General features: G+C 35.6%; 1 protein-coding gene across 7 annotated transcripts in view; it reads left to right on the top strand.

Moving 5' to 3' along the window:
- Positions 1 to 11,383, top strand: part of KDM4C (lysine demethylase 4C) — a 247,789-nt gene that overhangs the window by 12,120 nt on the left and 224,286 nt on the right. For 5 of the 7 annotated variants that reach the window (XM_053932680.1, XM_053932685.1, XM_053932686.1 and 2 more), the window contains exons 2-4: positions 1,586 to 1,750; positions 7,529 to 7,704; positions 10,483 to 10,597. In XM_053932680.1, the coding sequence (XP_053788655.1) occupies positions 1,607 to 1,750; positions 7,529 to 7,704; positions 10,483 to 10,597 (435 nt within the window). In that variant the 5' untranslated portion in view covers positions 1,586 to 1,606. Of the gene's footprint in view, positions 1 to 1,585; positions 1,751 to 7,339; positions 7,410 to 7,528; positions 7,705 to 10,482; positions 10,598 to 11,383 lie in introns of those variants that run through there. The other 2 variants (XM_053932684.1, XM_053932682.1) reach the window with 2 other exon arrangements.

Raw genomic sequence — 11,383 nt, 5'->3', positions numbered from 1 at the left:
TAATTGATACATCAGATTTTTTTCCCTGTAACTCATGGAATACATGTGGGGGGATGTAGCATTGTAACTACAGTCATGAGCAGAAGCACCAGTGTTGAAGTAAGCAGATGTTGAAGTAGCTGTAATCTGTTGAGAAGCGTGAACTTCTCACACTTTTGAGAGATGAGAAACCTGGCCCCAGGGATGGGAAGAAAACCTCTGTTCCCAGATGTCCCAGATTGCAAGGCAAGATGTATTCCATTTGCCATCTGTATGGCAGTTGTCTTCTGTTTAAGTGGGGAGTTCTCCTTATCTCTTCCACAACCAATTCTCCCGCCAGGGAGACATCTGCTGATAATGGGCTATTGAATGTCACTGCATGACTGATAAAAGTTACAGCATCCCATTGTGAGATGCTCCACCCAGAGGGAGGAGCCAAGCATTCCTAACTGGATGTAATCTGGGTTTTTGGGACACCAGGCTCAGGCTTTTCTGCTGGATTTCCGGGAGGACTGCAGCCATTCCAATTTGGACTGCTACCAACACCCTGACCAAAAAGGGTGTCAAGTTGTATTCTGACTCTGTCAGTGGTTTTTCTATTATGTATTTTGTTTTCTTTTTCCCTTTTCCTAATAAATTGTATTTCTGACTTGGAGTCTCTCACTGGTTTTGCTTTCAAACCAGAACACCAGAGATAAAAGAACTTTTGTTTCTATATTAGAACAGCTTATCCTTAAAACTGCACCCCAATAAACTGAGATGACCCATGGTGGTAGTTGTGCGAAGACTATCACACCATGGGGGGAACTTCACGATTGCAGATTTCTGGGTGGCTGCTATTCATTTCATGAAAATTAAAAGCATTAGAGAACTGTTTCTTGTGGAAGTCGGCATGGCAGGAGAGATTCCTCTCCCTAAGTGAACTGAAGAAAGATTATTTTAAAAGTAGTAAACTGACTGAAAATACCAGATTTGTCTCTTTATCTTGTAAGTAGGAAAAGAAAGAAGAGTTGGGGGGGAGAAGTGTTCTGAAGGTTTTTTTTCTGATTTCTTACTATTTTTCTTTTACTTTGGTTAATAAAGTTTTCTTTATGCCCTTTAAAGTTTTGGGCCTGCTTTTTTCTCCTCCTTATCTTGCAGCAAAAAATATGTAAACTATTCTAGTAGGTGCACTGGCATTTGGCTACCACTAGACCCAGTACATTGTTTTTCTCCATTTACTGAATGAAAATAATGATATTTTATCAAACATGTAGCTTTGTTACTCTGGGTTATGCCTGTGTAATGTAACTCTCTAGACAGAGAATGTGCAGATGGATCTACACAGGAAGACACTAGGTTAACTTGAGAAAACATGCTGTAAAAGCAGAGGTATGGACTGGACTGTGTGCTTGTCATTTACAATAGTGTTTGTGCTGGATAAAGGCTGAGTATTCTCAAAGGAGTAAGGATAAAAAGTAAGCATTTTTTAGTGCCTTTTATACTTGCCTGGGTGAATAATTGTAGATACTTCTTTTTTCTGTTTGAAACTATATATGTTGAATTCTGAATGTCAGAATTGGTTTTACAGATTATTCTCTACAGTGTATGATTTTTTTTTTAATAGGTGGATTGAAATTGAACCAGAATGGCTGCTGTTATCTCAGATAGTCCTCCAAACCCAAGCTGCAAAATCATGACTTTTAGGCCTTCGATGGATGAATTCAGGGAATTCAGCAAATACTTAGCACACATGGAATCACAAGGTGCTCATAGGGCTGGAGTTGCAAAGGTAAACATGTATAACATAGAAGAAAATTGCTCCTAATACATGATCTCCCATTACTTGTATTTTGCTGATTACAAACCTGACCTTTTTATTTTTTTTTTTCCCAAATGATTTTCAAGGAATAGGTAATGATTTGTTACTGTTTTAAGGAAGAGCCTTTTGGTGTCTGATATTTCATGCAGACTAATGAAGGTGTTGTATAGTGTTTTTTCTCTAACTTTAAATTGTTTACAATAGCAAAATAGGTACTCTTTCCAAGTAGATTTAAACTATTTTTGGTCAAATCAGAACAAAGCGGGGAGTTGACAGTATAAATTAAAGTAGTCTTGACATACCAGGTGTTGAACTTGTTGTTTTAGGGTTGTGTAAAGCTTTTCTGGAGCAAATAATCCCACTCATTATGGTGAACATAAAGACAGTAAGGCAGTGTTTGAATGGAAATAGTTTTCTTTTTAATGGTGATCAAGTTATGTTCTTGTTAATGAGAACTTCAGGCACACTAGCTGCTGCTGTATTGTTGTTTGAACAATGGTACATCCCGGACCTTAGAGCAGAAGTTCCTCCCCTATCAGAGAGTGATTGTCAGAGGTTCAGTCTGAAGTAATGTAGTGGTACAATTGTTTATGTGTCTGTTTGCCACTTTTCAAACCAGCAGAAACCAGTGCAGGTCTAGAAATACCGGCTTAGTTATTTTAAGTACTCAGTGGGAATAGCTATCTCCATCACTGGGTTTTGAAGGTAATGTTGCATGGTCAAGACATTTAGAATCTGAGTGAGGAGGAACAAAACTTGAAATTCTTGGTTTCCTCCCTGCCCACTCCTGCCCTCCTGCTTCCTGTGAAACAAAGCAAAACTGAAGTCCTCACTCTTTGAAAACCTTGTAGGTTAATTTTTTTTTTTTTATTTCAGTCGATTGAGTACATAGGTTATATTCTCAAAATTTTCTCTGTAAACAGAAGTAGAAATGTGATAAATAGGCAACAGTGGAAAGCCTGTGCTGAATTTTTCCTATGTTCCGTTGTATTCTGGAACCTGTTTGTCTGTATGGGGATGACATATTGCAGTCCTTTAATCTTGAACAGTAACGTTCTTTGTAGTGGTATCTTCTTGCTTGGTTGAACAGCAATTAAAGCATCTCTTGCTGTTTTCAGTCTGTCAGGTACTTGCAACACATTACTAGGTTGTTTGAGGATTTTATATTCTGGTTTTCACTGTATTTTGATAGTATCTCAAAAATTTATAAATAAAAGTTAACCAGCTAAGCATTTTTTAAAACAAATCTTATCAAGTTAATAATTCATGCTTCAAAAGTTTAAGGGACATTTTCTAAGTTTTGGATATTGGCTTTAAAATAATAGGAAAAAAATTGATATCAGTTTTGATAGTAATAGAAAATTAACTTACAGGAAACCTATTTTTTTTTTTAAGTCCAGGATGTACATTCTCAGGTATGAATGCAAGAAGAATAATGACTACCAGAAGAACTCTATGCAGTTGCAGAAACAGTAATTTAAGCTCTAAGCAGAGAACACAATCAGAGTAGGCATACCCAACACTTTAGGTTAAATGTGAACATGTAAAGGGAGAAGACCTGTTACCTGTGCAGAAGAACATGTGTGTGTGAATGGCGATGAAATGGCTATAAGGCTTGCACATATTGAAGAAAGGAATATGGGAAATAAAATGTTAAAAAAACTGCAACCACCACTGAAGTTCCTAATGCTGTCTGAAACAAGTAATTAAGGTATTAGACAAACAAAATCAAACCATTGCCAAAGGAGATCCATACTGTGGCATCCTTTGAGCAAATTGGCAAAAAAATTGCAATTAGGCTTTTGAAAGTCTGAAATGAGCTTTAGGCGTAGAAAATCTATTTTAGTCTTACTGTTACAGAGGATTCTATACTTAAAATGGATGACAGAGGCTGAAAACAATAGAACAAATGACAAACAAGGGACATTGATAGATTAGTTGTCTTTATTCGATAGTAAGGTGTTTTGAAAACTCAAACTGCATTGATACAGAGCAAAAGAGTTGAATTAATTTGCAGTCACTCTGGCAAGTAGAGAAGTTATTTCAGAGCACTGTGCTGAAAATAGATACTGGCAAGTGCAAGAAAAACAATTTTCAGTTGAGTTGGGGAGAAGTAGTTGCATAGAAGTAGTAGCCAGTGCCATTCAGAATCAGATCTATGGGAGATTACCAATATATGAAAGAGGATTTAACAGAAATGTATGTGTTGATAGCACTCTGCATTAACCTCAGTAGTACTGAATAGCACAGTCTTCATGCAGGAGACTGACTGGTATAACTAAGACATCCCTATCTAAAACTGTATGTTTATCACACTAAATGATACTAGACTCTATTAATATACTTAGAATCTTTGATAAATAAATATGTAAATGGAAAAGTCTTGCCTTAGGTTTTTACTATTTCATATTTGAGCATTCAACAACATGATTGATGAATTTGATCTAGGTTGCTCCCATTGAATAAATCTAACTTGCTTGACTTAGAAGAGGTTATTTTTACTAAAGGAAATATGAAGAGGCTTCAGTGGTACAGGTCAGTGGTAAAAACACAGAGACTTAGTCATTATTTCCAGCTGTTATACTGGCTAGCTGTGTGTTTCTTTGAACATGATATATTAACATCTTCAGTCTTTGTCCTTGTCTTCCTTAGAAAATGCAAATTCTTTGGGGAAGGAATTTTATTTTTATCTTTTAAATTTTTTTTTTTTGCTTATCAGTCCCCACAGAATTCACTTCTCTAACCAGCACTCTAATTACAACAGTAATAAACATACTCCAGTAACTGGAAGGGGATATTCTGAACCGTATTCACAAAAATACTTTTATTGCTTAAAGTGCACTGATCTTAAACTAAATAAGATAATGCAAATTTTGGTTTTCAGTATTCATATATTTGAGCCAAGCCTCTGACTTCATGCTTCATAATAATGAAAATAGAAATCTCTATGCACATATTTGATTTCTCTGCATATATTCTGAAAGCATGACTTCTCTGCTTCCAAACGAATATTTCATATTTTGTTAATGTGAGTATAATTTAAGTGTTCTGTGAAAGAAATAAGTAGGAATCACAAGATTCCTATATTGTTTTTTTTTCTCTAAAAGTGGACAACACTGAAACTTGCTAAATAGTTCTTGTACAGCAGAAGTCCTGAGGAAGTTGAGAAGGAAAAGAGAGAGTTGCATCTGTGTGAAAACTAGATAAAAACACCTGTTTATTTGTAAAATAAACAGGTGTTTATTTTAGCTATGTTTAGCTATGGAAGTATGTTACTATTAGATAAATTTCCTTTGGCTTGATGTTCGTCTTTTGCTGTGTGCTTTTAGCACTAATGGTCTTGACTGGATTTCTTAGGATTATTTGAGTACATTAACATCAAAATATGCCTATTTGTGATTGTTTTCCAAAGCTAGCAAATGATCTTAGGATCTATCTGTTTTAGAATTTAATTACTTTCATGGAAAGATGAAATAGTGAAATTTCTAGCAGACTCTTATAGTTGGAATCCTAAAATGCTTGTAAGAAAACAGCCTATATGTGTAGCTTAAGGACTGCCTCATTGTGATCCTGTTGTTAGAAGTATTAGAAGTATTAGAGAGATACCTCTGCCTGAATTAAGGTGCAAATGAGAGCATATGCTGAAGTCAGAAGTATGGATTTTGTTTAACAGTAAATGAGAGAGATAGAAAGAAACAGAAAAGGAGTGGGGAAAAGGGGAAGAAAAAGAGAGTGACAGAGAGACAGGTTAAGTAGAAATATCACCACTGTGGTTTTCAGCAACATCTTCACCACCTTCTTCTGGTCTTCTTGGTGGTGAGGATCCCCCAAAACCCACAAAATTCAGTGTATTAATATACATTTGGGCCAGGCGGGAATGCCCAGGTAGCTGACCTCCCAGGGGGCAAGTTTCACTCTGGATCTGTTTCATCCCTTTCCCTCAGGGAGGACTCTGGGTGTGCTTCAGGGTTTTTTTGGTGGCTTATGACCCCTCCTCAGCTGCCTCCCACATGAATGCCTCTCACATGGATATGGCCATCCAGGAGTGGGGAGGATTTGCAACTGAGCTAGTTGAGTGTAAGGGAGGAGGATGGGTGTTCGCTCCTTCTGCCCAGAGGTTATGCCACACCTCCAAAACTTTTCCTGCTCCCCACTGGGGGTATGTGAGCAAACCTGGCCTCAGCAGATGGCTACAGCCTCCCCCAACCCAAACCCAACCAGAGCTGATTTTCAGGACAGCTGCTGGGTTTGGCTTTCTTGTGGATGCCTTCTTCTCCCTCATCCTTGCTTACTTCTCCCTAGACCTGAGATAATTGAACAATCGTGTCAGTTGAACTATAGTATTTTATCTTTCCTTAAGTGCTTAAACTCACAGTCCAAAGTTCCAGGCATATTCAGGGAGAGGTGGGCTTGGGTGGGCACAGTTTCTATATACAGTTTTACTATAATGGGGAAGAAGTCCTTGAGAACAATGTTTAAACCTTTAGCCATAAAATTTCAGTCTCTCACACTACCTCTAAATTATGAATTAATTATTCAAATAATATAATTAATTTGTTGCATGTTTATAAGAGCTGCCCTATTTTGTTATAAGATACTTTAAAAGTTTCCAAGCCACTCTTCTTGGAAATTTGATTTGAACTTAGCAGAAGAATGAAAGTAATGAGTGGATCAAAAAATATGTCGTTAAGCCCTTGGACAAGTAAAAGTTCAAAAACAAAATGAAACCAAAAAATATATGCAAAATTTTTTTGTTGCTCTGTTTTAAAAGTGATACATCTAGAGTTATTTGTTTTCTGCTGAAATAATATATGCAAGAAATGTTCAAAATTACTCAGCCTGTTAAAGAATACTGGATGACTACAGGCTTCTTTGAAATTTTTAATGATTTCTTTTGCTAACGGTTCAGAATCTGCTGAGGAGTTTTCACAGACTGTGGGTAGTTCTGTGGTATTTGAAATAAATGTGTTAACTTTACAGCTGGTTAATCTGCACATAGCTTTAATCTTCAATTATGAGGATTAAATAATGTAATTATAAAAGATAATGTATCTGAATTAGTGCACATGCTTTCTCTAATAGAGATGTACCCAGTAGTTTTCTGGGGAGTAAATTGAACAGATTTTGAAATCTAAAACAACTGTTTTTTTTTTTTTTCACTCTTCAGTTAAAAAATAAGAGTTACACATACTGTTTATACCAAATAATGTTTAGACGGGGGACTGATGGGTTTTTCTTAGGAATTTTTATTTTAATTGAGAATAAAATTTTTATATCTTTGAATTTTTAGATGTGGAAAAGACATCTAAGATCACTGAGCTTAACTTTAGACTTAGCACCTACATGTTCACCTCTAAACTGTATCTCCAAATGCAATATCCATACATTTTTTTAACACTAAACATATATGATGTCATGGATTGCAAACTGTTGGTCAATTATAAGGCTTTCTGATTGGAAGGAAATTGTTAACTCTGTTATTATAAATGTATATTTTTGCACAGTTGTCTATGAATTGCTGTAGATTGGCGAATTGCTGCTTGTGAAATGAGGTGATACTGGGCATGTTCTGAATGGGTTTCTACATTGTCTAGGAGAACTTACAGTATCAGTTAATGCAAAACAGCTGGTAAGCAAATGTTCCTTTGATCATGTGGGTATATTCAACTGTTCCTTCAGTTTTTTTTCCAGGATGTTTTGAATTGTTATCGCAACTGTGATGTTTTGTTTTGTTTCCTGAATTTAAAGGTTATCCCACCAAAGGAGTGGAAGCCGAGAAAACATTATGATGATATTGAAGATTTAGTGATTCCTGCTCCAATTCAACAGATAGTCACTGGCCAGTCTGGACTTTTCACACAATACAATATTCAGAAAAAACCCATGACAGTGAAGGAGTTCAAGGATCTAGCCAACAGTGACAAGTATGTACTCCTGCTTAGTAAGACGAATATTTATCTTCACATGTTGTGGTTTCTTTGAATTGTGCAAGGCAGCTGGTGATTTCTTTTACTTTTTTTCCTGTCTCTCAAGATATGGAAGGGTACCACAATGTGAGTATTGTTTATGTTTGTTGTTGAAAGCATCTGATACCATGGCAGCAAGAAAGCATCTGAAAAACCTGAGATGTGATTCTTTCTCTCTACCTTTATCTTCCAGAAGATGTAGAAAATAGTGAAGATGATACAGATGTGTGTCTGAGTTTTAATTTGATTACACCTATATGTGTTTTTAATTCCTAGATACTAGAATGGCCTATCACCATGTAATTCTGAAAACTCTAGTATCTTTTATAACCAATCCAGAAGCTTTTGCATTAATCTAAGAGAACTCAGTGGTATCTAATGAATGTCAGTGTTATGTTTACGGCGAGATGGATATTATGGGAGAGGGGAAAAAAGTTTATAAAGGGCTGGGCATTGTACTGAAATGTTTCAAATTGTTGAGCATTCCAAGAAGAGGGAATTGATAGAAGGAATTGTTGCCTGTCATTTTGGCCACATAAAAAGAATTTATTTTACTTGACTATCTCCTCAAAACTGAGTGGAAGTGGTTTCTGGAAGATTAGTCAAAGGATCTTAGAAAGAAAAGATACTTGAATGAGGAAAGGTAATACTGCCTTAGTTTGAAGGCAAGTTTCTATTATGGGTTAATTAGGAAATTAGGTATAAGAGTAGAAGCTGTTATTAAGATCAGAAAAAACTAGGACATATAAAACTTTTAAGGAGGCTTCTTGCCAAATATTCCACTGTATCCATGCCTTCATGATAGAGCAAAACTGACAACCTTTTTGTTTTTTTCTTCCCCTGATTACAAAGAATAACACATATATATTACTTGTGCAAAATTAAGTTTATTGCATAGTATTCTTTCTTTGGTAATTGGAAATGGCAACCTATTTTGTAATTCTTGAAATTTGAAATTATTTTTTTAGTAAATATTAGAGGTGAGAGTAAATCATAAGACCTATATGGTATTTGATGTGATTTTCAATAATACTTTTTCATAGATGTTAAAGTTTACATTTTATTAACCCCTAATGAACTGAGATACACTAATTTCTTAAAGTAAATAATTAATGCAGAATTGCTGGGAAGTTTTTAATATGTATCATAGTGTTTGTTAAGTTTATTATATTCATCATGGAATATATTTTGGAAGTGATTCTGATTTCAATTTTTATGGTTTTTACTGAAATCAGATGGCATCTTAATTTTGCATGCAAATATAGAACAACTGGGAGGACTTCTTGTCTATTACTAGCTGTAGGTCTTTCCAATTATTTGTCGCCGCTCTTGAGAAAATGTGTCTCATAACATTCTATGACACTCTTACAGCAGTCGATATTTCTTAAACTATCAAGTAGCTGAGAGCCTCTGTACTCCCATAAAAATATTTTTTTTTTCCTTAAAGGAGAAGACTTCTCTGTTAAAGACTTTCTTCTTGAGTATTAGGATGTTGCCTGTTTCCTTTGGGTAAGAGAGAAGGCCATGAACATCTAAATTAAATCACAGTTGCCTTTAAAAGGATCATGTGTACTCAGTCTAATACATTTCATCTTTGATTTGTGTAGACATTTGCAGCTCTCCATTGAAGCAAAGTGCTTGTCTACTTGACATCTGGGAAATAGGAGGAGTTCATGTGTAATCAAGGAGTTCACGTATGCGTGTTACTCAGGGCCCGGCAGAAATACAATCTAATTTCTGGAGCTATCATTAGAAATAATAAAACAATTCTGTTGCTGAGAATGCTTTGGTTAAGATGTGTTTTAATTTTTATATTTTTTTCTCTGTTCAGAGTTATAAATGTATTTGGTCTCAGTGTTGTATGTTTGGATTTTTTTCCCAGTTGTTCAAGTGTAGCGTACTGGCAGTTCTACTGTGAAATTGTAGTTCTCAGAGTTGCACTAATGGAGGAGTAAGTTTTCTTTTCTGAAGACTTAAATATGGAAGTACAGAGGTCTGACAAAGGATCCTGAGGCAAAGTTGTTGATAGATGTTTCTATGGTAGTGTGTTGGTGTTGTTCCCACAAGATTTTAAAAGGTTACATGAGTAACCATTCAAAAGTATTTACATAAGTATACTTAAGTATGTAAGTGTGTGTTATGTTATCTTGTACTGTTATAAATGAGTAAAAGGAAAAGTTCCCTTAAATATTTCTTTTCTCTGCATTGTATCAGTGTTTGAAACAACAGCTTTTCTTGAAAGGTTTTTTTGGGGCAGGAAGAAGAGAAGAAAGTGTTTTGCCTATGAGGGCTGCATGGCTGAGTTAGTTAAAAGCTTGTACAGGACCTATATCTGAGTCTTTGCGGAGCTGGTAGTGAGGTAGGAAAACAAGAAATACCTGTTAATTGTGTTTTCCATATGTGTCTTTTTACAGAAGAGAAATAAAAGGGAGGAGGTCAGGCTAAGGATTGTTAGTAGATGGGCTGATTTGCTGCAGGAGACTGAAGCAAGTACTGTGTGGGTTGGTGGATGACTTTAGTTACTATAGCTGCCAGTTAGGAGGTTTCCATGATATGGTTAATCATGAAACTAAGAATTCAGGACAACTGGTAATCCTTCTGTTTCAGAGAGTTTGAAATAAAGTGACTTCATCTTGAAAGTTCATAGCATAGTCTATTGTCCATGGCATGGAAGCATAGTCCATTGTAGAGGCGTTGATGAAAGACGGTGATGAACCTTTGCCTCTTTCTCTGCAGATACCGCACTCCAAGATATGTAGACTATGAAGATCTGGAGCGTAAATACTGGAAGAACTTGACTTTTGTGGCACCAATTTATGGAGCAGATATCAATGGGAGCATTTATGATGAAGTATGCATAGTTTTTTATGAAGTTTATCCCTTCCAGCCATCTTTTCAGGGGTACTCTACTTAGAGGATACACTCTTGCTTTGTGACTGAGAATTTGTCTTTTGAAATCTTTGTGTTACTCCTTAAAGCCTCCAACCAAGGCTGAAATTAACTCTACATCTGCAAGAGTCAGACAGTTCTGTCCTTAGGCAGTAGAATGTTGCTACTCTTCCTAATCATGACTCTTCTCTTTCTTCACTTCAAACTCTCCAGAACTTTGAGATTTCTTCCTACTTATTTGTTTGTTAATGTTCTAGTATGTAGGTTTCCTGTGTGTATCTGTGGACACTTAGAGATATTTTAACTAAGTTTTATTCTAAAATTAAAATATGGATACTTTTTTATCTCTTCACTGAGGAATATTGGTAGCTGTACTTCATACTTGGAATGTCTGCAGTTTCCTGGAAATGTACTTACTCATACTGTTTACCTTTTAAATAAAACAGATGAAATTAAAATTTCCTAAGGAAATTAAATTTGCTGGTTACTTGCCAAGATCTCCATGGATAATAAAGGGACTTTTAAAACAGATCTCATTATCCAAAGAATTACAGATATCCATTGATATCAAGTAGGCTATGTAAATAAGACAGGAACTAGATTTCTAAAGGATTATTTAAGTAATGAGACAAAGAGAAGATATATTAGCATTTCAGAAAAGATTTGAGTAAATCCTGTAAAAAATACAGGACAAACTTGTATGAGAAGAAAGTACCATATGTGAAGTTCTTGGGTTATTTCATGTTCT

The sequence above is a fragment of the Vidua chalybeata genome, chromosome Z (genome assembly GCF_026979565.1).
Source record: "Vidua chalybeata isolate OUT-0048 chromosome Z, bVidCha1 merged haplotype, whole genome shotgun sequence".
NCBI lineage: Eukaryota > Metazoa > Chordata > Aves > Passeriformes > Viduidae > Vidua > Vidua chalybeata.
The sequence above is the reverse complement of the archived record's forward strand: the minus strand, read 5'-3'. Positions and strand labels throughout refer to the sequence as shown.